The 24583-nt window shown below is 50.3% G+C and overlaps 11 protein-coding genes across 11 annotated transcripts; 7 read left to right on the forward strand and 4 right to left on the reverse strand.

Moving 5' to 3' along the window:
* Positions 1–231: 231 nt before the first annotated feature.
* Positions 232–2214, forward strand: N7477_000549 (ferric reductase family protein; the record flags this gene model as incomplete). The annotated part of the gene is made up of 4 exons (XM_056962212.1): positions 232–832; positions 883–944; positions 1007–1757; positions 1817–2214. The coding sequence occupies 4 exons, from the start codon at positions 232–234 to the stop codon at positions 2212–2214; spliced, it is 1812 nt and encodes a 603-aa protein (XP_056827215.1).
* Positions 2215–3623: 1409 nt separating this feature from the next.
* N7477_000550 (isopenicillin N synthase family dioxygenase) lies at positions 3624–4723 on the forward strand (the record flags this gene model as incomplete). The annotated part of the gene is made up of 2 exons (XM_056962213.1): positions 3624–3895; positions 3955–4723. 2 exons carry the CDS (start codon positions 3624–3626, stop codon positions 4721–4723), a joined length of 1041 nt encoding a protein of 346 aa, XP_056827216.1.
* Positions 4724–5219: 496 nt separating this feature from the next.
* On the reverse strand, positions 5220–6001 carry N7477_000551 (putative EF-hand calcium-binding domain protein; the record flags this gene model as incomplete). The annotated part of the gene is made up of 2 exons (XM_056962214.1): positions 5220–5887; positions 5941–6001. The coding sequence occupies 2 exons, from the start codon at positions 5999–6001 to the stop codon at positions 5220–5222; spliced, it is 729 nt and encodes a 242-aa protein (XP_056827217.1).
* A 1221-nt stretch (positions 6002–7222) lies between these two features.
* N7477_000552 (zinc-binding alcohol dehydrogenase family protein) lies at positions 7223–8269 on the forward strand (the record flags this gene model as incomplete). The annotated part of the gene is made up of 1 exon (XM_056962215.1): positions 7223–8269. One exon carries the CDS (start codon positions 7223–7225, stop codon positions 8267–8269), a length of 1047 nt encoding a protein of 348 aa, XP_056827218.1.
* A 595-nt stretch (positions 8270–8864) lies between these two features.
* N7477_000553 (putative short-chain dehydrogenase/oxidoreductase) lies at positions 8865–9729 on the forward strand (the record flags this gene model as incomplete). Its single annotated transcript, XM_056962216.1, has 2 exons — positions 8865–9062; positions 9121–9729. The coding sequence occupies 2 exons, from the start codon at positions 8865–8867 to the stop codon at positions 9727–9729; spliced, it is 807 nt and encodes a 268-aa protein (XP_056827219.1).
* An 82-nt stretch (positions 9730–9811) lies between these two features.
* Positions 9812–10651, reverse strand: N7477_000554 (uncharacterized protein; the record flags this gene model as incomplete). Its single annotated transcript, XM_056962217.1, has 1 exon — positions 9812–10651. The coding sequence occupies one exon, from the start codon at positions 10649–10651 to the stop codon at positions 9812–9814; it is 840 nt and encodes a 279-aa protein (XP_056827220.1).
* A 744-nt stretch (positions 10652–11395) lies between these two features.
* Positions 11396–14851, reverse strand: N7477_000555 (putative potassium/sodium P-type ATPase; the record flags this gene model as incomplete). Its single annotated transcript, XM_056962218.1, has 5 exons — positions 11396–12223; positions 12275–14165; positions 14220–14314; positions 14379–14505; positions 14577–14851. The coding sequence occupies 5 exons, from the start codon at positions 14849–14851 to the stop codon at positions 11396–11398; spliced, it is 3216 nt and encodes a 1071-aa protein (XP_056827221.1).
* A 1230-nt stretch (positions 14852–16081) lies between these two features.
* Positions 16082–16887, forward strand: N7477_000556 (putative exosome complex subunit Rrp46; the record flags this gene model as incomplete). Its single annotated transcript, XM_056962219.1, has 2 exons — positions 16082–16417; positions 16474–16887. The coding sequence occupies 2 exons, from the start codon at positions 16082–16084 to the stop codon at positions 16885–16887; spliced, it is 750 nt and encodes a 249-aa protein (XP_056827222.1).
* Positions 16888–17929: 1042 nt separating this feature from the next.
* N7477_000557 (putative NAD+ kinase Utr1) lies at positions 17930–19846 on the forward strand (the record flags this gene model as incomplete). Its single annotated transcript, XM_056962220.1, has 1 exon — positions 17930–19846. The coding sequence occupies one exon, from the start codon at positions 17930–17932 to the stop codon at positions 19844–19846; it is 1917 nt and encodes a 638-aa protein (XP_056827223.1).
* Positions 19847–21816: 1970 nt separating this feature from the next.
* Positions 21817–22542, forward strand: N7477_000558 (uncharacterized protein; the record flags this gene model as incomplete). The annotated part of the gene is made up of 1 exon (XM_056962221.1): positions 21817–22542. One exon carries the CDS (start codon positions 21817–21819, stop codon positions 22540–22542), a length of 726 nt encoding a protein of 241 aa, XP_056827224.1.
* A 709-nt stretch (positions 22543–23251) lies between these two features.
* N7477_000559 (GAF domain-containing protein) lies at positions 23252–24241 on the reverse strand (the record flags this gene model as incomplete). Its single annotated transcript, XM_056962222.1, has 4 exons — positions 23252–23362; positions 23422–23809; positions 23978–24183; positions 24239–24241. The coding sequence occupies 4 exons, from the start codon at positions 24239–24241 to the stop codon at positions 23252–23254; spliced, it is 708 nt and encodes a 235-aa protein (XP_056827225.1).
* Positions 24242–24583: the final 342 nt, after the last annotated feature.

Consider the following 24583-nt stretch of genomic DNA (forward strand, 5'->3'; position numbering starts at 1 on the left):
GGCATCTAGAGTCGGAAGTCTCCCAAAATCAAATACAACATTGTGCATTTACCTTCTGAATTATTCTTTCCTTTCCGCTCCGTTTCCTAAGACCTGCGCTTTTGATCCTCCAGACTGAGCCTTGGAGTAGTTCTTGGACAACCTGTGTTGGGCAATCGGCGACGAAACACCTTTCTTCCTGCATTCCTTCAGCCATATTCGATCCCCGGTGATTGTCCCGGCGCATGGACCATGGGCGTTCAACTTCAAGGACATGGCCCTGGGGAGGCGCCCATGAATCCAGAGGTTGCGGTTCCTCTGTTTGTTGTGGGAGGACTCATCGCGATCTTGTTCGCCTGGAGAACCGTTGTCCGAATTAGACACCGTCGTCGGTCAAAACTGGCCTTGCAAAACGACGATCAGAGGGGACTATCTCGGACAAGTGCTGTCAATGCGAGTCTCAAGAAGCATATGCTCTACGCACCGTTTTTCGGAAATCGACACAGCCGCGAGTTCCGATTTATGAAACTCCACATGGGATCGGTCCCCTTGCGGCTGGAGGTGATCCTCTTGCTCATCTACCTCGCTTTGAATGTCGTCTTCGTCATTGTGACAGTAGATTGGTGGGAGGGCTTCTCCAAGAAGATGTTCCAGCTCAAGTACGCGGCTGGCCATTTGGCTGTCATGAATACGCCTGGTTTGGTGCTGAGTGCTGGACGGAACAACCCCTTGGTGGCTCTACTTGGACTGTCTTTTGATACCTTCAATTTCATGCATCGATGGGTTGGACGTGTCATTGCAGCTAACGCTCTCATACACATGAGCGCCGTTCTTGCCAATCAAGCTCATGAGAGTATGTTCAGCGCTGAGTGCTCGAGATTTCAATTGCTAACGGGGTCGCAGAGGGCACAGATTATATTCTTTACACCATCTGGCAGATGCCATTTTATATTTATGGGCTTGTTGTAAGCTGATCGCGCCGATGCCTAGCTCATCGTTCCTTGACATGTGTTGACCTTCCCTTCAGGCACTCCTCGGGTTCGTGTTCATCTTCATCCAATCCTTGTCTCCAATTCGACACTCCTTTTACGAACTTTTCCTGCACTTACATATCGCGTTGGCGATCATGTCATTCGTCGCTCTGTGGTACCACCTTAAGAATTTGTTGCAGCAACGAGTCCTCCTCGGTACATTGATTCTGTGGGGGCTCGATCGAGCCGGCCGTCTTGGAATCCTCATCTGGAGAAACTGCGGCAAGCGACGCACAACGGCAACTGTCGAAATCCTTCCAGGCTCCGTGGCTCGCGTGAATGTCGATGTTTCCCGAGCTTGGAACTTCCGCCCCGGTCAATACATGTACCTGTACCTGCCGTGTCTGGGATTATGGACGTCGCATCCTTTCACAGTCGCTTGGAAATCAATGAACGATGGTTATTCGATGAGCGAGAAGAACAGCTCCAGCGATTCCTTTGCTGCTCTTCTCGAAGGGTCGCAGACGACTACCATGTCGGTTCTGATCAAGGGTCAAGATGGATTTACGAAGAAGCTCCTTCAAAAGGCCGAGGACTCACCACAGGGTCGTATTCAGGCCATGGCGCTGGCCGAGGGCCCATTCGGTGGCATCCACTGTCTCGCTTCGTATGGCACATTGCTTCTGGTCGCGGGAGGCATCGGCATCACCCACCCGATGTCGTATTTACATGACGTGGTCTCAAATTTTGCTTCCAAGAAGTCCGCGACTCGCAAAGTTCATCTTGTCTGGATGATTCGAAGCTTAGGTATGACAACTTCACCGCACGTGTCGCTCATTCAATACTAATGACGATGGACAATGCAGATCATCTAGCATGGATCCACACCTGGATGCTGGATGTCTTGAGCCACGACGCCCTGAATAGCACTGTCAAACCCAACGGAAACAACTATTTCCAATTGCCGAATCTGATGCTCTCCATCCGTATTCACGTCACAGGCCATACGGATAATATGGAAGAGTACTTCCCCCAGCCCGACACCCCATGGACAGAATGTGCCCCAGCCAATGTCTCTGTGAGCGTTGCCCATGGTAAACCGTGCTTCAAATCATTACTAGAGAACGAGGTGGCTGAGCAGCTTGGTGCACTAGCTGTCAGTGTATGCGGCCCTGGTGGCCTGGGAGACAGTGTCCGTCAAGCTGTGCGAGATGTACAAGGGGACAAGACAGTTGATTTGTTCGAAGAGGCGTTCTCGTGGTAATCACTTACAGCACTTGAGAAGAAGCTGTGATGCTCTGGCTTTTTGTGGGTTTTACACGTATAGTACTGTACAGCTCAATAAATGGCCTCCGGGAGGCTACGATACTTTTTATAATTTCTGACTCTCTCCAGATCGACTTTCGTAGCAGAGATGAGGCTGACTCGGGACATAAAATCCGATTCCGCAGGAGGTGCAGGTCATTCATTGTTAATGCCATGTGCTGCTAGTCACCTCTAGTTCACAAATGTGCAATTGTATTAGTGTACTAGCACCATCACGAATCGAACCATAACGTCCACTACCAGTACGATCTTGCCTCGCTACTTTGAGAGTCTTGGCAGATTAGACATTCAATAAGACGTCTGGATGTGTCATTTTGTCTCGGTTGGCCTTGGAAACCCATTTTCACTCTAATGTACATTCTCTTAGATCTGCGAGTCGAGGTCTTGAACTAAAAGTCATCAAATGCGCGTGTCATAGAATCCTTTTCCCCGTATTTCCACCTAGCAGGCATATTGGCTCAATTACATCCAGGTTTCCACACACTCTCGAGGCTATTGTGACCGCCCTTGGTAACCGTACTGTCAAAAGCGGCTACCATTCAGGCACTATCCTCCATGTCCTATTCACCGCGGCACCGAGACAATCATTCATGCCACAACTTCAGATACCGTCCAAAGCTGAATACGGGGGCTATCATCCGAATTATTCCTTGTATGGAGCTTGGTTGACCTTGATGGCCGCGTTGATCTGTGTGGCATGATTTTGCGTTCCGAACCGACAAAGGCCCTCGTCTGAGGCTCATCGGAGCCTTCGCTATATGTCTCTCAGAACAACACTTTGACCTTCTAGTACTCCTTCGGAATTTCTACATGACACAATCTTTGGCTCCGGTCAATTCCACCAATATTTTGCCGAATGGACCGCACTAAAGAATCGCACAGACCTGAGAACCAACCCTACGACACCCCACCATCAATTTGAGGACCCGCGTTTCCTCCAGTTTAGAGACCCCCACGAAACTCGATCGGGCTGGTGGCGTCAGCCACACGGCTGGCGATGGGTCTAGCAGCGGTAACCGCCGCTGAGGCGCCGGGGAGAAGCCTGCCATTGTTGGGATTGAGTTTCGTCCCCTTTTGGGGGCATTTCGGAACAAAAACCTGCAACTTCTGTTGTGTAGAATTGAATGCTCACACTGCAATTGAGTCAAGGTATCGTGTATTCTCATGAAGATGTCTCAATTGAAGGCAAGGCCATTACGTCGTCGATGGGTCCGGCGCACACGACCACTTACTTGAAGTGGGCGGATTGTGGGGTGGATCTATGTGGACCCGCGTAGACATGGGGGAATATAAAAGGCCCAAAACGACGCTGTGTGAGCCGGAAAAAGCCCCTCCATTCTGTGCGATATGACTACCACCTTCTCTTCTCTGCCTGTTGTCGACGTCGGCCCTCTCGGGTCTCCTGCTGGAGCATCCGAGGCAGAGTTGACGGCGTTGAGCCAACGTCTATACAGCGTCTTCGCCACGACGGGTTTCGCTTACTTAGTCAATGTACCCTTGAGTTGCAATCATGAGGAGGTCTTCGCAATGTCGAAAGAGTTCTTCTCACTTCCACAGGAGGAAAAAATGAGACTGGCGAAGCGATCATTCCGACCTGATCACGCCAACACTTATCGAGGGTCAATATGCTAGAGTCTCTATTGTTGTACATTCATGACTGACAAGATTCCACTGCAAGATACTTTCCTACACAGCCAGAGTTAGCATCTGATAACTTGAAAGAAGGTTTCGAGATGGGACCCGCCGAGCCGATTCGCACGAAATCTACCGTTTCCTCATCCTCGAAATTCGATCTTGCTGAGCCAAATGTCTGGCCAGAAGTGGACAAGCTCCCCGCGCGTCCGAAGTTGGAAACCCTATATATCGAACTCCAGTCGCTGGCTTCGAAATTATTATCCCTGTTGGCCGTTTCACTGGGCAAGACGGCGGATTATTTCGCGCCGTACCTGACAGACTCATTGAGTACCTTGCGTCTCCTCCACTATCCGCCAGTTGCATCAGCGGTGTCAGGATCTGGTGCAGATACATCAGAGGTCAAGTTGAGCTGCACCCCACACACCGACAGTGGCATCCTGACCCTGCTGCACCAGGATTCCACGGGTGGTCTGGAAGTGCGCAATTCCTCTGGCGAGTGGGTTCCGGCGCCGTACATCCTGAAATCTCTTGTAGTGAACATCGGCGATCTAATGGCCAAGGTGTCTGGCGGACGTTTCGTGGCTACCATGCACCGAGTCCGCGCCCCCAGCCCAAGTCCCTCAGTGACTACTAAAGGTGGACAGCAGAATGGCAGCCAAGCGATTGGTCGCATCAGTGTTCCGTTCTTTTTCGAACCTGGCGAGAACAGCTTGGTGAGGTCCGTTGATGGGGATGAAGGATTCGTGCTCTATGGTGAGCGCGTGCGGGCGAAGATGAAGACCTGGGTTGAATTCCAGGACAATGACAACTAAGCCTCTGGGTCTCTTTTGGGTTGGTTCGTTGTTTCAGCTTACAGATGCAGGGAGTTTAATCCCAGCGACCGCGAGGGCCCATTGCGACAGATAGGAATCCCCTTGCGACAAGACCGTGTACTCCATGTCATTGAGATATTGACGAATGCCCGTGTGTGTGCCCTACGCGACTTTAAAGTTCTCTGTTTTTGCGGTAAAGATGATCTGATGTTAACTTGAGGTGTAATATGCATCATGTGTGATCTCCAGAGTGTCTCATTGCTGTTCCCAATAGGCTGCCGAGTCATTAAAATGAACTAGGCTTTCCAAAGTCCATGAGAGATGCCGTCTTCAAGTCACTGTATATCTATAAATCCGTTTCCCAGATAGCTCGTGTTTGCTCGCCTCTTTGTTGAATGCCAAACCAAAAAGTCCCGTGAATCATGCCATTGACAATTCCGTCACGAGTTCTCGGCCTGTTCCAGAGCCCACCGCACCAATTCAGCAATTGAATTGCTCACAGCTGCCGTCCGAGGAATCTCGTGTCCACCCCGTGGTCGTACGTGCGCCGTTTCTCTGGCTCACACACTCCAGACAAGTGTACACCTGCGGCATAACGTGGATCCTTGGAGCCGTATATATGCACAGTAGGGATCGGAATCCGATAAGGACCTTTAATCTCCTCTCGCAATTCTTCCTCTGAAAGCCCATCGCTCAAAGCGCCCAGCCCGGTCCAACGGTTCGCGCCCTGTGTCATCAGGGACATCGAACCCGCTTGCAAAGCCAGAGCAGACCTTGATGCAGTGTCCCGTTCGCGCGCTTCAGCAGAAACATGGAATCCCATCTCTTCGAGGACACTAAGCGAGGCACCACCGCAAATAAAGATGGCGGCTTTGAACGGCGGTGGCATATCGGGCGTTTCTTCTTGGTGAAGTAACAATGCGCTGGATCCAAGGACACATCCCTGTGAAAACATCATGGCGGCATCGTAGGGGCCATTTGCGGCAATGTACTCATTCAACCAGTGATGTGCCTTGCGGACAGTCTCGATGCCATCGCCTTCATACCAGGCGTAGTAGGGAGGATCATAAAACAAGTCCACGCCTGCCGCGGCCGTACTCGGGTGGGGACCATCTACGAAATCGAATTCAATGTTCTTGTCGGCGAGCTGCGCCCGGAAAGAGGCTGTTGGGTTAAGATCAGCACAATGCCGCCGTCAAGGGTCAAGAGCGGCTCACAAGTCTGCGATCGGAAGATGGCGGCGCTGGTACCCTTTCCGTGGAGACAGAGGATCCGCATGATTGAAATTGAGGGGGGGCGATGAGAGTCAGTGAAGAAAGATGTGTGGATGGGGGCGATGTTTGTTTTTTTGTTGACAGGGATAAGCGCTACGAATGAGCCCCGCTGTGATGACAGGGATGGAGGAATCGGTTGACTTATAAAGAGACCGTTATCTACGATCTCGGTTCAAATGCCTTCAAATCTTGAACATGCAAATGTTCCAAAAGAATGATCACTCTATTTCATTTCACTTCGGGAAAGTTTGGTTGTTCTGACCGACATTTGATGGTGGGGTTTGCTGAGCGCGGGGCTTGAGTTCGATCTGTGCACAAGTTCGACTTCATCCGCTCTGAAATGCATTCCCAACAGACTTACCTTTTTTTCAATTCCCATCATTCTTTTCTAGATTGGGCCTCTTTCATATTGGGGTTCTTAGTATTGGGGTGGGAACCCGGTTATTATCTCCCCGTCATCTTCTGTGGCATCGAAAGGCAAAGAGCCCTTGCCTGGGACACTGGTTCTTTCGTGTACCCCTTTCAGACTAATCTGGGTAAAAAGAGAAGCCCAAGTATTTGTGCGCGACCTATGCAACACAAAATGGGGTTCAAGCCTATGCTTCCACATCGAAGTCGGGGAAAGATTGGGAATGTCCATTGGCTCCGCTTTGGGATTACTAATCCTGACAAATCAGGCATCCTCGACAAAGACAGCTTGCAACTTCAGGCATTGAATCAGCTTAGAATAGAATAGCCTGGAGACCGTTCCAGGCTAATCCAGATGAGGAAGTGTATCGCCGAGAGATCGATTGAGTTAGGCGGTAACTTTCAGTACTGCTACGTTTTATGATCCTACCACGATCGCCGAATTCTCTCATGCCCTTCTCACGCAAACTTCAAGATGATGTCAAAAGTCCGTGTTTTATGAAATGACCTCTTGACCATAACTGTCCCAATTGACGAGATTCAGGCTTCAGCCAGGAGGGCTCTGGAACATCTGCAACGAGGCCGATGAGAAACGTCGGATTTTCGACCTCGGTAGATCTACATAGTAACTGGAATGTGTGGGACTGATGAGTGTAAGAGGATCCACCTCGATCGACCAGAAACTTCGTCATTCCATATTGGCAACTCAGAGATTTGTAATCGTGCGAGATAAATAGAAACGTGATAACCACCTGAGTCGAATTCTTTGATCCACTCTCTCTCTCTCTCTCTCTCTCTCTCAGACCATCCCAACACCATGTCTACCCAAAAAGCCATTGTCGTCACCCAGCCCAAAACCGCAGGTCTTGTCACAGACCGGGCCATTCCTACTCTGCGGGACGATTACGTTCTTGTCAAGACCGTCAGCGTTGGATTGAACCCTACCGACTGGAAGCATGTCGAGTACCTGTCTCCCCCTGGAGTGCTGATTGGATGTGACTTTGCCGGCACCGTTGAGGCCGTGGGCAAGAATGTCAAGAAGACCTGGAAGAAGGGCGACCGCATCTGCGGTTTCACTCACGGCGGAAACGCCGTCCAGCCTGAGGATGGCTCCTTCGCCGAGTACATCGTCGCGAAGGGTGATCTTCAGATGAAGATTCCCGATAATCTGAGCTTCCAGGAAGCCGCCACTCTCGGAGTCGGTATCAACACTGTCGGACAGGCTCTCTACCAGAGCTTGAAGCTTGCCCTTCCTACGGAGCCCATCAAGGATGCCACCCCCATTCTTATCTACGGTGGTTCCACTGCCACAGGTTCTCTGGCAATCCAGTTTGCTATGCTGTCCGGCTATAAGGTCCTGACCACCTGTTCCCCGCACAACTTCGACTTCGTCCGCAGCCTCGGCGCGGATGCCGTGTTCGACTACAAGGACCCCCAGTCTCCCGAGGAGATCCGTAAGCTTACCAACAACAATCTGAAGCTTGTGTTCGACTGCATTTCTCTCGGCCCTAGTGCCGCGTTCTGTGACAAGGCTATCTCCACCGAGGGCGGCGAGTACACTGCTCTGTTGCCAATCAATATTGAGCGTGCCAATGTCAACGATCGTTCCACCCTGGCTTACACTGTCATTGGTGAGGCCTTCAAGTTCGGTGAACATTCCATGCCCGCTAAGCCTGAAGACTTCGCCCATGCCGAGAAGTTTGTCCCTATTGCTGAGTCGCTGTTGAGCTCCGGCAAGGTCAAGGTCCACCCTCCCAAGGTTGGCAAGAATGGACTGAAGGGTGTTCTAGAGGGTCTGGAATTGCTCAAGGCTGATAAAGTCAGTGGCGAGAAGCTCGTCTACAACGTGGAGGAAACTTCTTAAATAGCGATGATGTTATCTTCGCCAATAATGAGCTTAATCCAATACAAATTATAGCAATGCCCATTTACCTTGACATATTTGCTGTATCTTGCCGAAGCTGTAGCTATGCACAAGTTTTTAGAATGATGGCAAGAGCCTTGTAATCATAACTGTCAATCTTGGTTGTTTTTTTAAATCTCAAATGCTAAAATGTGCACAATCTAATCCAGCAATCGTCTTAAAATGTCGCTGACCTCACGGGATGTTCATACAGACCATGAAATTCTAGAAACATCTGTATGCGGAAATTTGAACCCAAATATCCTTCCAGAGACCCTTTATCTCCAGGTTTGGTTTAACCTCCACTGGAGGTGGAGACCTCGGCATATTTGTCAATTCGCAGTGCCAGCCACTCACAAGCCGTAGATGGGCATCCATCCATAACCAGAAACGGTTTAGTCTCCGCAAAGCAAGATGTGCTGCTGATGACATAGCTTCTAATTGCCGCAGTCTACATGTTGGCGGATTGTATGTATTAAAGGTCAAAACGTCGCCTTTTGAACTTTACAACTCAGATACCCGAATCTCTATATTCAGTTTTCTTGACTATTGCGAAATGCCCTTCAAATACAGAAATGTTCTCATTATCGGCGCCACCTCCGGCATTGGAGAGGCACTGGCTGCGAAGCTTGTGCAGAATGGCGTCCATGTCACCATTGCTGGACGCAGACAGGACAAACTCGATGCGTTTGTTGAAAAATATGGAAGCGAGAAAGTCAACGCTAAGGTGTTTGATGTCATGCAACTTGACAAGGTGTGTTTACCATGGCAAAGCGAATAGTCCCAGTGTTCATCCGAGATACACCGTTTAGATTCCTCAATTTGCGTCCGAAGTAGTGGCCGAAGACCCTAACTTGGACTGTGTTTTCGTCAACTCCGGCATCCAGCGACCTTTTGACTTCTCTCGGCCCGAGACCGTCAATCTGGACGTCTTGGACGAGGAGTTAATCACCAACTACACATCCGCTGTCCGTCTCGCCAAAGCATTCATCCCTCATCTCCAAAACCGAGGCTCTGAAACCGCCATCGCATTCACTACCTCTCAGATGGCCCTCGTTCCCATGATGCGCTGCCCGAACTATGGTGCCTCCAAGGCTGCCTTGCACCACTTCATTCTAGCTCTGCGCACCCAGTTGAAAGATGGCCCCGGTAATGTCAATGTCATTGAAATTTACCCACCTGCCGTGCAAACGGAGTTGCACGATTCCAAGCATCAACCCGATCTGAAGGACGGCCACCTGATTGGCATGCCTTTGCAACAGTTCGTTGATGAAACGTGGACCAAGTTGTCGAGTGGCGAGGATCAAATTCCGGTCGGCTCCGCCAAGGAGGTCTTCGATGCGTTTGAGATCAAGAGACAAGAGGCTTACCAGTCCATGACTGAAATGCTTTCTGGACTGCTGAAGCAGTTCTTGCGGTAGGGGATTCATGACTAGTCCAGAAATACTCGTAGAAATACAAAGTCCTATATTTGATCACAATTGGATGCACTTGGCTTTCATATTAACTATTTATGGTCATAATGTAGTTGCTCCGAGGAGGGAACGGTATCGCGGAGACTGCCATGCCTTTGCAAGCGGCAAGTATTAGAGCGCCGAAAGGATGCACATCATGGACTTGGCCATTTCCCATCGCGTCAGAATACTCATGCAAAGAAATCATTGAGTCCGGCGAATCGACACCATGGTCTGCCCAGGTTTGGTTAGACTCATCGTCCCATAAATTAGTGCGCACATCAAATGGTAACGCATCCGCAAATGGTGTTCGAGAAGAGCATTTTCTTGTTTTCATGGAATATGCACTGCGTAGCATCAAGCTCACAATGATTGTGCGTCGAACGCTTTCAGCTAATAACCATGCATGTCGTCGGCTTAAAGTCGATGGAAGCTTCAACGGTGCTTGTTCCCACAGGCGGCTGCCGATGCCCGCAATCATATTGCCGACGCTCTCAGAGTACTGAGCCTGATCATCCTCGTTGAGTGCCAGGATACATTGAATGAGCAGCAAGGCTTGTGAGTAGCTCAGAAGCTCTTCAAATGACAATGGACGAGAATATTGGCGGTGTAATTCTACAAACTTTTGTCTGAGCAGAGGAATGATAGCGTTCTTTCGGTGGTCGGGTCCAGCTTGCAGATTCAGAAGGCAGAGATGATGGATTTCCCGAATTGGAGCGGGTAGTCCAGAAGTGTACAAAGCTGGGTGAATGAAGCTGTTTTTGCAGCTTTGCGCAAAAGTAGTGGGAAGTGCCCGCATTCCATTCACAAGGAATTGGATGGCTGATTGGTCGTACTCCTTGGTAATCTCAAGTCGTAGCGGTGAATGGATTCGAGGCGAAGGGCTCATGGTTCCCTGGTGTTGCAGAAGTCTATTCTTTTTAACAATTTGGCGTGGAGCATATGTGGCTGTTAGAGGAGTATTGACATATTGGCAGTCGACTCCTCTGTCAAAGCACCTTGTGCACCTCGGCCAGCGCTGATCGCATCGGCGTTTACCCCTGACACACGCTTGGCATGACCGACGCAAAGAGACCGCTTTGAACGCATCCGGAGACATCTCGGCCACTCAATAATCCAATGGTGGCTTTTGGGAGTGGTTGCCCTCTTGAATGGGCAGAGGACCGCTTATTAATTGAATCGGTACACATCCTCTGCGGTCGGAGGGACGCCATTGATGCCTCAGGCTTAGAGGCCACGGGAATACTATAGTCCGACCGCAGCATGGACAGCTTTGGTCGGAGACTACCACGCCGAGTGAAGGACTGGAAGAGACATCATGACTTCTACCCAAACTCCTCGAATCCGGATAGGCCAGGCCCTTCAATAGTTTTGAAGCCGGCAAAAGGTGAAATTTTATTTAGTTCTCAAATATCCTATTATTTATTCAAATTCCTATCTATTCGCCCATCTTTAAGTTGGCAAATAGTTATCAATCTGTGTATGCATGCAAGCCCTGCAACAATCTGCAATTTAAGGACTATCGGAAAATAGGAAATGATGATTCCCGCAAGCTCTGTGTTGGACATGAGCTATGGCAAAATCCAATAACATGCTCGATGTTGAATGATCTGGGTGAACTCATCTGTCTAGGTCACTTCAATTCAATGCTGGCATTGGCACTCATTGACATTGGGGTAGAACCCAGACGCGCCGTCATCTCTGCATCGCCCAAAGTGAGTATATTATTTTTCCCACTCCCAATACCAAATGCTCGTTTGATCGCCTTCCAACTCTCTACGCAGCCAAGGTACACAGCGGTGCAACCAAATACGACGCCCCATTCCCAGGTAATGGCATGATGCTTGAACACAACCTGGTTGATCACCGGAAGATAGATAACGGGGAATGCAATGACGAAGCCAGCGATAACAGCCCAGAAAAGGAACCGGTTCTGCCAGACCGTAGGGAAGATGGAAAACTTCTGCGGGAAACGAATAGGGTCCATGTTGAATAAAGATCGTGAGAAATGCTTAACCTCCCAGGCTGTCACGAGTAACAAGAAAGTCAATGTCGCGTATGTTGTAGCGCGCGCTCGAAAAACGGCGTCGCAAGATGAATTGTATCCCTGATTGCACCCATCGCCGAGATCCGATGTCCCGGCACCAGCAGCATAGATGACGCATACGAATGCTAAGAGGCAAAGTGAGCCCATGCATGTGCCGTAAATAATTTTATCGACAATCAACTCGCGCGTGAAGACTCCTACGCGCAAGTCGTGAGGCGGTCGATACATAATGGCGGGCTGGGATTCTTCGAGACCAAGTCCAACAGCTAGGAATGACGATGTGACTAGGTTGGCCCAGAGAATCTCAAGTGGAGACAGGGGAAAGACGGAGTCACCTCCAGCATCTTTAAAGGCGAGGGCAATCAGAAGAAGAATGACTTGGGCGATGTTCGAGATGAGAAGATGCATAAGAAACTTGTAAAGGTCAGAACGACTTCGTCATAGTTGACTGACACGGGTGAATACCTTTTGGATGTTATCAAACAGCCTTCTACCCTCCTCAACGGCCTTGACAATGGATGAGAAATTATCATCTGTGAGAACCATGTCGGCGGCTTCTTTCGCGACGTCACTCCCATTTTTCCCCATTGCTATACCGACATCCGCTCTCTTGAGAGCCGGGGAATCATTGACACCATCACCAGTCATGACACAAAAGGCTTGACGACGATGCATTGCCTCCACCATACGAACCTTGGTTGCAGGGCTGCAGCGAGCAATAACGAGAGGCAATTCTTGAATTTCATCAATCTCATTATCCCTCAACCTATCGAATTCATCCGCAGTCATGACCAAGCTTCCTGGCTTTACCATCGCGGTGACAGGATTGAGAATGCCAACCTCCGATGCAATGGCCGTGGCTGTCTTGATATGGTCACCGGTGAGCATGTGTACCGTGATTCCTGCCATCTGGCATTTGCGAACGGCACCTGCTGTCTCAACGCGTGGAGGATCATAGAGTCCAACGAGACCTCCAAATTGAAGACTTGATTCAGCGGTACTGCGTGTGGACACTTGGTCCTCTCTTTCAATAGCGGTCTTTTTGTAGGCAATGCACAGGACACGAAGACCTTCTCCAGCCATCCTATCTGCTGTTTCTCGGATAATCTGTGCTTCCCCTTCACTTGATGAAAGTGTTGGTATGATAGCCTCGGGTGCTCCTTTGGTGTAAATCTCGTAGAGTCCCTCGGTGGCATTTCGGTAAACAACAGACATCTTCTTGATAGCCGAATCAAAGGGATATTCTGTGTATAATTCAATCTTTCTTTGGTCAATCACTTGATTTCTGCCAAATTCGAATCGCATGGCTAAGACATGAAGGGCAATTTCAGTTGGCTCGCCAAGTGCAGACCATATCCCGTTCTCATGGTGCACAACAGAGAGATTGCAAAGGGCCAGAGCGGAAAGAAAGGTGCTCAAGGCTGGATTGTGTTCGATTGGGTGATTTGAATCCCAGTCAATCTCATCCAATTGAGTAAGGCCACTAGTAGGGTCATAGGGGTCAGTTGTCTGGTGAACGGCCAAAGTTCCAGCGCCTGGGATCCACGCCGAACGAGCGATCATCTTTCCTTGCGTCAAGGTACCGGTTTTGTCAGAGCAAATATTTGTAACACCACCCACGGCCTCAAGGCATTGAAGTTTCCGGACAATGACATTGCCTCTAGCCATTGCCTTCGTACCGACCGCAATGGTGATAGTAAGTACAGCGATCAATGATTCAGGAATGACAGCAACTGCGACACAAATTCCGTAAATGAGAACTTCGCCCTGAACATCCCAAAGATTGACTGAGAATACGATGATGGCCAACAGAATGGCTAGAGCGAATAGCAGAAGTGCAAACTTGCTCAACTTGACTTGCAGCGGAGTGCCTACCAAGCCCAAGATATTCGCCATTGAAGACCTGAAGCGTTTAAGGAAGCGTGCAGGAAGACTCTCGTTGCCAGTGGCATCGTGGTCCCGAAGTAGCTCTGCAATTTTGCCCACCTCCGTCGCCATTCCTATTGCAACAACAATACCAGTGGCTCGGCCTTGCGTCGTGCTACAACCTGAATATGCCATGTTGGTACGGTCACCGATAGAGATGTTTGGCGACGCAAACGTTGTATGTGGCGTTTTGAGAATCGGAAGAGATTCACCCGTCAAAAGAGCTTCGTCCATAGATGCATTCATGCCGTCGAACAACCGGAGATCCGCAGGCACGATATCACCTACTGCCAACCTCACTATATCTCCGACTACCAGCGATTCGGCCTTGACTGAAGTCACTCTGCCATCGCGAATAACCTTGCATATAGGGGCTGAGAGGCGGTGCAAAGATAGGATGGTCATCTCGGCTCGGTAATCTTGGAAAAACCTAGAAGCTTGTCAGTCAAATTCGCCCTCACCCAGGTGACATTGATGAGCTTACCCGACGACTATGTTCAATAAGATGACAGCCGTGATGACACCTCCTTCGATGTAGTCATCGATTCCAAAGGACAGAGCCATGGTTATAAGTAGAACCTTTGAAGATCCTCAGTGCATGCTCACACCACACTTTTGACAGATCAAGAAAAGGACAACTCACTATGGTGAGGCTGTTCGAAACCTGTCTTAATAGTATCCCCCAGACGGAGACACCCTTGATCTCGCGAACCACGTTTGGTCCATCCGTCTTGAGACGAAGTTCCGCTTCGGTAGCGGAAATTCCATTCCTAGAGGGGATACTTGGTGAGAGGGGGATTCTTGGATATGATCTATCCGAGCGGATTGTATTTCTACGTACTGTAGGTCCGTCTCGAGAAGAGCGGCAATCTCGTGAGGCTCCGCGAGGTGGGCATTGTTCCCTTGGTCCTTCGATGTTTCAAGAGGTTTGAGCCAGGCACCCTGAGCATTTGTGGGAGGTACACTATGGCTAGATGCAGGCGTAGGCTTCTCAATAGGGTCGCGCGGCTCCAAGTTCGAGCTGACAGTTGCAGGGAAGGTGGCAATAGACTCTGCCAAGCCACATATAGGAGGCTCTGTCGATTCCTCGACCTCGGGAAGCGTCTCTATGCCCATTCAAGTAGGTGGAGTCAATGCGGGGAGGGAAGAGCAAGGTAGATTCTGCGAAGTAAACAGCCAAATAACCAAGTCTCCTATGTCACAATGCAGTACCCGTCTTCGAGATGCAAACACAGGGTTGTGAAATACAAGCTGGGAGGCGGGGGCTGAGTTCATATTTGTAGGGGATCTAGGGAGTAGCCTTCTTCTTTCACAGGAAGGGGCTATCAAGCACAGAGCGGGGGGGCTCGTTGTGATCACCTTGAGGCCATACTATCATTGGAGCATTCCAAGAAACCAGATACTTGGCTGGTCTGATCCGGCACATAGCTTGCGTTGATGTTAGTTGGCGTTGCCGCTAGATGACTTGGGAGCGACTCGCGTCAGGGTCTGATTGGGCGCCCTCATTCGGAAAGAAGCCACGAGGCGGTACTCAACCTTGGCCTGCTCGATCTAATGGGGTAAATCGAAGTTCCAGTGCTAATCAACCACTGCGACCGTAGCCATAAGGTATCTCAAGTATAGGCTAGCAAGGAATCAAGTTTACTCGATTAACTACTCACTGCGAGGAACCATGGGTTCCGCAAAGTCCATGACTGCATCGCGCTCTGTCATTTACCAACCACTGGCATTGCCACAATCCAAGATCTCGGCATGTCGGAAATGGTTCTAGGCCGTGCGCCAGGACTTTTAGCCTCTGGGCATAGCTGTAACAAGGAAATGTTGTTTATTGGACTTTTCTTTGGAGGTGTACCTGAAAATAGACCTTCAAACTCTCCAGATGTCGTGATCAAATGCCAAGTGTTGAAGCATGTTCTGTGAAACTTATATTTTTAGAATCATTAAGACAGCCCTACCATAGCATAAGAGATCACTCAGACATAATTTCCATCCAACAGTTTCCATTGAGGTTTGGATGATACAACTCCTAGTATGCCTTCCAACAGAATATAAGGAACGCACCGAAATCAGAATACCTTCTGTATGCATTTGAGTAACTTCCGACGCGTGTCACTGCTTGAAAGTGTCTCGGCGGTATATTGACGACTAAATAGAAGGCAAATGGATGGGTTTGGAGGTTTGGTCAGTTCAACCATTCTGGGTGTGGGCAGCAACCAATCAGAGACCGGCTCGCATGCCGCATAAAAAATCGCGACTTTAAAGGTTGTCCACGCTCAACGGTCAAAGCTCAAGCATACACCCAACACCGTCCCGATCACCTTCTTCCTTCCTACAAACTCTCGCAAAATGGTCGGTCCCACAGCTTCTCTCTCCACCTTGAGCCGCGCCGACGGCTCGGCATCCTATAAATGCCCGGCAACCGGCTACGACGTGCTGGGCTCCGTCAATGCGCCCATTGAGCTCCCAGCCCGCCGCGACGCCCTGAAGCCTGAGGATGCGACCGTGGAAGTTTTCGTTAAGCCTGGAAATACCACCGCTGGGGTCGGCGAACGATATGTTGAGGGCATTTTGCGTAGTGTGTTGAGTGAGGTTGTCCTGGGCCGTGAAAGAGGATATCCTCGTCGGGGCGTGGTCATCACGCTCGCCATCGTTGGAGGTGGCAGTGTGCAACGAGGTGACTCTGTAAGTCTGCAATGATATCTTTGACTCCAATCAGCAGTCTCAACTAACAGAAGAAGTATCTCACGGTCCTCCCCGCTCTCTTGCACACCTCTCTGCTCGCCCTTCTCTCTGCCGCTGTGCCCCTCTCCATGACATTCTCTGCGGCCCTACTCGGAGTGACCAAATCTGGTGACATCTTGCGCGACCCCTCGGCAGCTGATGCGAAAGCCGCCTCCTCTCGCCACGTTTTGGCCTTCTCCTCCAAGGGCCACCTTCTGTTGAATGAGAGCGAAGGACGCTTCGACTTTGACACGTGGGAGTTAGTCCGAGAGCGTGCAGTCTCAATTTGCCGTGGAGCAGCAGTTTCCGGGACAGACGGGGATGTTGCAATGGGCGAGGGCTCAGACAATGCCCGCCTAGATGGATTCGTGCGTGAGACTGTGGAAGACCGCCTCCACGTTGACTACGCCTGGAAGATTGACTCCAACTGAGCGTGAAAATAAAACCACCGTACGAAGGGCTCGGATTTGATGGCTGGCTATTCGAGTTACCAACGATCAGTCCGGGCCCAACGACGCTCGGTCATCTTTGTGATCTCCCCTGCATAATCTTATGTCCGCAACGGCCCTTTCACCCTTTCAAACTACGGGGACACGAGTGTGTGACAGCCACGGCGACTGTGTTCTACCTCTGGTCGAGGCCCCATCATCCAACCCTCACCACATGTGTAAGCTCGGGTACGTTGTTGGTTTCCACGGGCATAGAATGCTGTTCAGAGAATTATCGGGTTTGACTGCTCTTGCTTTTGGACGCCTGTGCGAAACCAGGCATCCCTGGGTCGATGGTTGCACAGCCTGGTTTCAAGTCAAAAGTTGATGGATCGACTTGGACAGCACCGCCTACAGATCAACCCTGTTGCATCAGTCTGCAGGCTTCTAGCCTCAGGCCGATGAATTCAAACCAGAGTTACACGAATCCCGGCTATCCGGTGCAAGAGTGCACCCCAGAATATCGATAGAATAAGTAAAGAATTCCAATCTAGACGAGAATTACCCAGACCCTTCCAACCGGTATCCAGTAGAACTGTAGCACTTGCTCGGCAACATCGGTGCCGACGTCATGTCGAGAAAGGCAAGGCAGGAGTTGGCGGTGACTAGTTCGACTTCACGAAATCCAAAGCCATTTTGTCTAAGATTTGGTGGAGCCCATCGATCACCTTGCGGGTTTCGCTCCTGTTGTCGGACCCTGCTATGTTTATTCCTGTTTCTTCAAACCTGGTTGAAAGAGATTACAGTAGCTATGCCCCACTCGGGGTTGGGGGGCATCCCCAGGTTCCCCAATCATTAGGGACTAAAAACCACGGTGGAAGCGCGTGGAAAGCACCGTCTCAGCAATAACGCGCCCAGGGCGTGCGACCCACGGGCGGTGGGATGTCCCAATGAGGCGTGACTGCTGGCCCGCAATCCCCGTTACATCCGAACCTCGCGTATCTTTCAGACTCCTGTTCTCTAATCCCGCCAATCTACAGCTCCTATGGCGTCGCCCGGCAGAGATTCTCTCCGATCTGACATACCCTCGACGTTGCCTGCCGCATCGGTGCGCTCGTCTCACCCATCGCCCACCGGCACTGCCCCACCTCCCTCCGTCGGCGCAGCACTGCTCCGTGACTATGCTTCTCATATAGAGCCCTCGCAGACACACTCAGAGATTCGCTCTAACCCAGCCCCGCAAGCCACCAACAGCGCCGTACTCCCACAAAAGAACGAGTCAACCCAGGAGCAGACGGGTGGCCGGGTACTGCCATCCTCGGCCTTGCGCCAATTCCGCCAAAAGTCGATCTCTGGACGTTCCCAGAAAGCGCTCTCGACGGACTGCATTCCGCGCCAAACGATTATGAAAGCGCTGGCTTCGCGACCGAGTTTTCCCCCTCACAACGGCAGCATCCCATTCCACCCTTGGTCCGGACTGATGGCCAATAGCAACGATAACACGTTGCCGCCCGAAGAGAAGGATAAAGAACAGGATAAGGAACGTCAGGCGAGCACCACTTCCTCTCAGAAATTGTCCGCGGCGCTTTCAAATTTACAATTGGGCTCATACGTTGAACGATCCCCGGCAACAGCGCGATTGATGTTGCAGTCGCCATGCTACTTCCATCAGCGATTCGATGACGCAGTCAACATAACGAAAGTCCTCGAGGAAATTGCAGACGATGATTGGCTCTCACATTCCCGGCTGGTCCAAACCGCAACAGGGGTCCGGGAAGTATCAAAGCAGTTGCAGAAACGACCGATCAGACGCGCAGTGCGCAATGTTATGATCGTCACAAAGGCACGCGACAACAGTCTGGTACATTTGACCCGCGAAGTAGCCGAGTGGCTTCTATCAACACCGCGGTACGGAAGCGACTTGGGCGTTAATGTGTATGTTGACGCAAAACTCAAGAATTCCAAACGGTTCGACACGGACGGTCTCCTGCAAAAGGAGCCTCGATTCTCGCAGATGCTCCATTTCTGGACTTCTGATCTCTGCTGGACATCCCCAGACAAGTTCGATCTAGTTCTCACTCTTGGTGGCGATGGGACTGTTCTTTTCACGTCATGGCTGTTCCAGCGGGTAGTACCACCAGTGCTCTGTTTCTCGCTAGGAAGCCTTGGCTTCTTAACAAATTTCGATTTCTCGAAACACAAAGAACATCTCAATGCCGTCATGGGCGATGTTGGTATGCGAGTCAACTTGCGAATGCGTTTCACATGCACAGTCTTTCGAAAAGATCGAAGCAAGGGTGCAGAGGCCGGTGCAGTTGAAGAGGGAGAGCAATTCGAGGTCTTGAACGAAGTCGTCATCGATCGAGGCCCCTCTCCCTACGTGTCCAACTTGGAACTTTACGCAGATGATGAGTTGCTGACCGTCGTTCAAGCCGACGGATGCATCTTCTCGACACCTACCGGCTCCACTGCCTACTCCTTGTCCGCTGGCGGCTCACTCATGCACCCCTCGATACCAGGCATTCTGCTCACTCCCATTTGTCCTCATACTTTATCCTTCCGCCCCATGGTTCTTTCGGATTCACATCTTCTCCGAATTGCCGTTCCTATTGCCTCACGTTCCACTGCCTACTGCTCATTTGACGGCAAGGGGCGTGTCGAACTTCGCCAAGGCGACTATGTCACCGTCGAAGCCAGCCAATACCCATTCCCAACTGTGGTCGCTGATAGCGGTGAATGGTTCACCAGTGTACAACGTGCCCTGCGCTGGAATACCCGCGGCGCCATTCAGAAAAGTTGGGATGCCGGTGGGGACGGCGATCCTGAGCTCGAAGACGAGCAGTGGGACATCGACACCGATACAGGACCGAACGGCACAGATAGTGGTCTCGGTCCTAGCGAGGATGGTGACTCGATATCACCCAATCCAATGCGGCGTCAAATGAGTCTCCTCAATATGTGATCCCCGTTTTGGGCGTGTGCTTTCATCTTTCCTTGCCCCTTTCAAGTATTTCGCTTCGAAATTCGGCGTTTTGTATCATTCATGGATATCTTTGACTTTCGCAGATGCATCTGGGCACGGTCATTTCATGCATAGAGTCACGGCTTTTCGGAATTTTTAATTTCTCGTTGGGTCCGGCGCGTTTAGAGGCAAGTCTAGCGGTCACTACATCATATACATTGTCCAGCTTACGGTTGAGCTGGGATTCTCTCGGCGAAGTTGGTTTCTATTGCTTCCAAAGTCTGTAATTTCCATCCCAATTTTTCTACCTATCACATGTCTCTCATGCGCTGAATTTGGAATGAGAGGACTCTGGCGCTTAAGCAACGGACTTGTTCTTCTTGTATACTCAAGTCTGAAGTGCTTGGCATTCGTCTTTTGGGTAGACATGGTTGTTGGATGGGATTGTAATAAGTAACACTAGGTATTGACTATAAGCTCTCCATCGGGAACTCAATCCTTTTGAGATATTTGCGGTCACATATTGAACGGGCTAATTCAATAATTTTTTTCTCGAGCACTGGTTTGTTTTTGTCCATCGATAGCTTTTGTTCTGGTTTGACTCTCACCTGCCGAGGTGGAATGAATGTATGCCGATGACAAATAGCTCCAAATACTCAATGCAAACATTATCTGTATCTTATGGTGGCTCCCACAAGCATTGCAGCGCAGCCGAACCAGGGATGGAATACAGACATATCGGAATAAACAGCCTTGACTTGTGCCTTTACACCGATTTGAAGTCTTTTATAAGGATACATTCAGGGGGGGAAAGGGAAAAAGCGAAAGTCTCGATGGAAAGGTTATTATATCCACGCGTCAAATATCACACTGGGCTTTCTTAGCCCTCATCTTCGCCAGCAGGTCTACCAAAGCTGTGTTCCAACAGGAATTTAAAACATGAAAATAATAGTCATCGGGATCCATCGTGCTTCGTAAAAGCGCCCCCACCTGGCAGTGAAGGCACGCTGCACCAGTATATGTTCCAGCGTTAAACCAAATTCGGCAGTAATACATTTTGCAGTAATAGATCATTTTCAGCGATAAACTAAATATGTAAAGGGTCACAACGGGTCAAAAGATGTAAGAAGTGTCAGTGAGGGAAATCGCTCCATGGTGATACAAAGGCACGACTTGTTCTCTCAAGTTGTCTAAGGCAATAGGCCATCCTGTCGCAGCTGGGGTGGAGTCAGTCTCCCCTATTGTGGGCAACACAGCTCGAATATTGACTGCAGAATCCCGATCTAGAGGCGGGCTATCTCGGGGCACGAATGTGTCATGAGCGGTCCTCAAATAGTCCATCATAACAACAAGTCACCCTTGGCATGGGATTCGTTAGCTTCCCCGGATGATGTGGGGAGATAGGAATCGGAAAAATTTTGAGATTTGGTACGAACTTATCTAGATACTGATTCAGAGAACCGGTCCTTGTTCCTCGATGCACTTGCTTGTCTGATCCAATCACAAAAAAAATTAGGATTAGAAAATATTCCAGGTTTGATTTTTTGCCAAACCTTAGTATTTCCGATTACGATACCATTCAAGGAATAAGCGTGTCTAGATCTATCTCATAGCCTATGGGGGCAGATTCTCCGCTGCCCCTTACTGTAGCATTCCTTTACAGATCGGGTCTCGCTGGAGAATTGGTCTACTAGTGCAGCATGATCCACATTAGTAGATGGGGCACCGCTATCATGTACGAGGCGTCGATAGTGGCTCAATAGGTAACCCTGGACTATTACTTCGATTAGGTTTTGCAGATCTCTATAGGCATTGAAACACCACGGTGTTTTGATTTAATTACGCGACTCGAGTGCCACAAAAGAACTATAAATTACACAAAAGCCCTGCTGGAGATGAGAAAGTGAAAAAAACAGCACATCAGTTTTCAAGCTACATTGCAAATCCAAGTTCAAGTCCAATCTACCAAAATGAAGCCCACCACATCTGTCTTTCGCGCCGCCCTCCTCTCCTCCGTCTTCCAAGCCACCGAGGCTTTGGTCGGCATTGACTGGAGTGTCACTGACGTATCTTCGACCGGCTTGAAAGATATTACCTTCCCCATTTCTATGCCTAACGCCCCCCACGCCTCCGGCTACTACTTCGCCCAGCAATTCAACTTTGTCGGCCAAAACGACGTGGGCTACACCGGTCTCCAGCCCCGCGAAGACTCCGGCTCCTCATCCGTGGTCCACGCCGTGTTCTCCAGCTTCATCGCCGGAACTACCTCTAGCGACAGTAACTGCAGTGAAGGCGCCGACGGCGGCGAGGGCGTTAGCTGCTCCGTGGAGGTTGATAGCACCTACGCCGATGGATACCTGCTGCAAATTCAGAATACCGGAGGGACCACCTGGACTGGGACCCTGGTTGATTCTGTTACTGGGAAGCAGACCCACATTGGCTCCTACACTCTGCCGGCCGGGTCCCAAGGTATCCAGGGATCCCAGGGAGGCTTTGTTGAGTACTACCCTTGGAACTCAAACACACATACTTGTGACGAGCTCCCGAAGACGGAAGTTTTGTTTGGAATTCCCACTACTTCGAGTGGCAATGCTGGCAGCCTGCGGAATGCTTATGAGTATGGCGACTGTGTTGGAAAGGTTGATTTTAATAGCGTGCGCACCAGCAGTGGCGTTGATGTTACCGTTGGATTCTGAGAATCCGAGCAGGTAATTTTGTTCTCTTTAAATGAACCTCAATCGCTGCTTCACAAGGGCCGCAGCCTTTCTAATGAGTATGCTCATAATGTCCAATAAAATGACATGTTCAGGGACTGCATTGATGAACTTTAGGTCTTCTCCAACGTCAATTCCATGTAGAGGCTGCCGTGTAGATTAACGGCTGTCAGGGGTGGAAACATGACGATCTTCTTCTCAACTAGCTGCATCCCCAATCGCACCTCGCCTGGACGGTGACAGCCCCGGGTTTCGGTGCAAAGACGGCAAACTCCTCTGATGCACAAGGCGCAAATTTATGAGGTGACTTGGCAGGGGCAAGCGACCCAAGCGCAGATTCCCCGTCGATCCTTCGTGTTTCATTGCATCTGTAAACGGCCCAGGTAGCAATTAAATTAAGGGTCTATCTTGGCAGAAGCGCGTCGCGGCGTATGAAGTTCTAGCATGCATGAACTGCCATTTGAAACCTTGGTTTTATAGACATTCACAAAAAACACTTAAGTGGCGGAAACCAAAGCCGGAAAACTTGCATGGGAGAAGAAAATTACATGGCAAGCACTTCCACCGGTGATTTGCTCAAGATGCGCGAAGCAGCAGGCGAACTTTTCAAACTTTTTGGGTCCAGGGTCCAAGGAGCCCCATTAATCGTATCACGTAACACAATGCTTTATATCTTGTATGGTCGAGCTGTTTACCAATCGCAGCTTTCGGCCAGGATCTCTGCCAATTCCTCGAGGTATATCTTGTCTTCATCGTCGAAGCCGGAGGGCTCGGTGCAGTCGATGTCGATGATGGCCACGGTCTATAAATTGTGGGATCAGCACGTGTCCGGGCATTCGCAATGATGCATAAATCACATACCTGTCCATTGACGATGATAGGAACGACGATCTCGCTCTTGCTTTCCGCGTCGCAAGCAATGTGTCCGGGGAATTTCTCCACATCGGCAACAATAAGGGTTTCCTGCTTCGCAGCTGCAGTGCCGCATACTCCCTTTCCGAACTTGATCATCTGACAAGCGGGCTTGCCGTGAAACGGACCCAACAGTAAGGTCTGCTCCTCGTCCATAGACGCATATGTCGTGGAGATGATCACTTGGCCGCCGAGGAGAGGGGGTGATTGTACGGGAGAGGCGAGGGTGGGGAATTTGTCATCGCGGATATAGAAGCCAGCCCAGTTCACGGAGGAAGACGGCGAGGGGAGGGTAGCAAAGGCGTGCCAGAGGAGGGAGGAGACATTGGAGAGGTTGCTAGAAAGGTGTCAATTCCGTGAGGCTGAAGTGAAGTGGAGTACGCTGTGACCAGTGTCACACCACTCATGCTGGGGAATCGCGTCTCACCTAACCTATGGATGCAATTTCAGTCAGCTAATCGTTCCACGAACTTGGACACGCGATCACAATTCGTCGCCTGCATACGACCGCTGGGGATAGAACTTACCCAATTGCGCTGTCCGGAGACGAGACCCCTTGTTTGATCCAGAAGTTGCGGATAGACTTCGGCCTTGGTCGAGCCAAAGAAATATGAGGAGTCGGCGTGAGGCTGAAAGAGTCAATCGCATCAGTTTTGTTCGGATCAAGGATCTGCGGTGACGCAGTGCCCTGAAAGGGCGAGCTGGGGGCCCCTATGGCCACAAAGTGGTCAATGTGTCCATAGGTGAGAGCAGGGGACATGCATACCATGTTGAGAGGTTATTCGGGAGACGAAATGAAGAGGGTCAAGAGAGAAAAAGGCGAGCCTCGAGTCGCTCGGAAGGTGTGAGGACTGGCGCAGAATTCGGAGTTTGGCCGGTGGAGATCTCCGCAACAAAGAAGCCCTTTTGTGTCCACTTGGTGCCGTCTGGATTTGTCGCGCTTCTTTGATCGGTTGATCGGGCCCCGGAAACCAATGCACGGATCGCAATGTTATCTAGTATCACGTGCATCCATTTCACTATATTGAGCTTGGGATGTCATCTCGCTCACTCCCCCGGCTTGGTAAATCTACCGTCGGCAGTTGCGGTCCCATAACCAAATCTGGCACTT

Source organism: Penicillium maclennaniae (genome assembly GCF_028827695.1).
Source record: "Penicillium maclennaniae strain IBT 15551 chromosome Unknown utg000001l:1.0-3280838.0:1.0-3283122.0, whole genome shotgun sequence".
NCBI classification, from domain to species: domain Eukaryota; kingdom Fungi; phylum Ascomycota; class Eurotiomycetes; order Eurotiales; family Aspergillaceae; genus Penicillium; species Penicillium maclennaniae.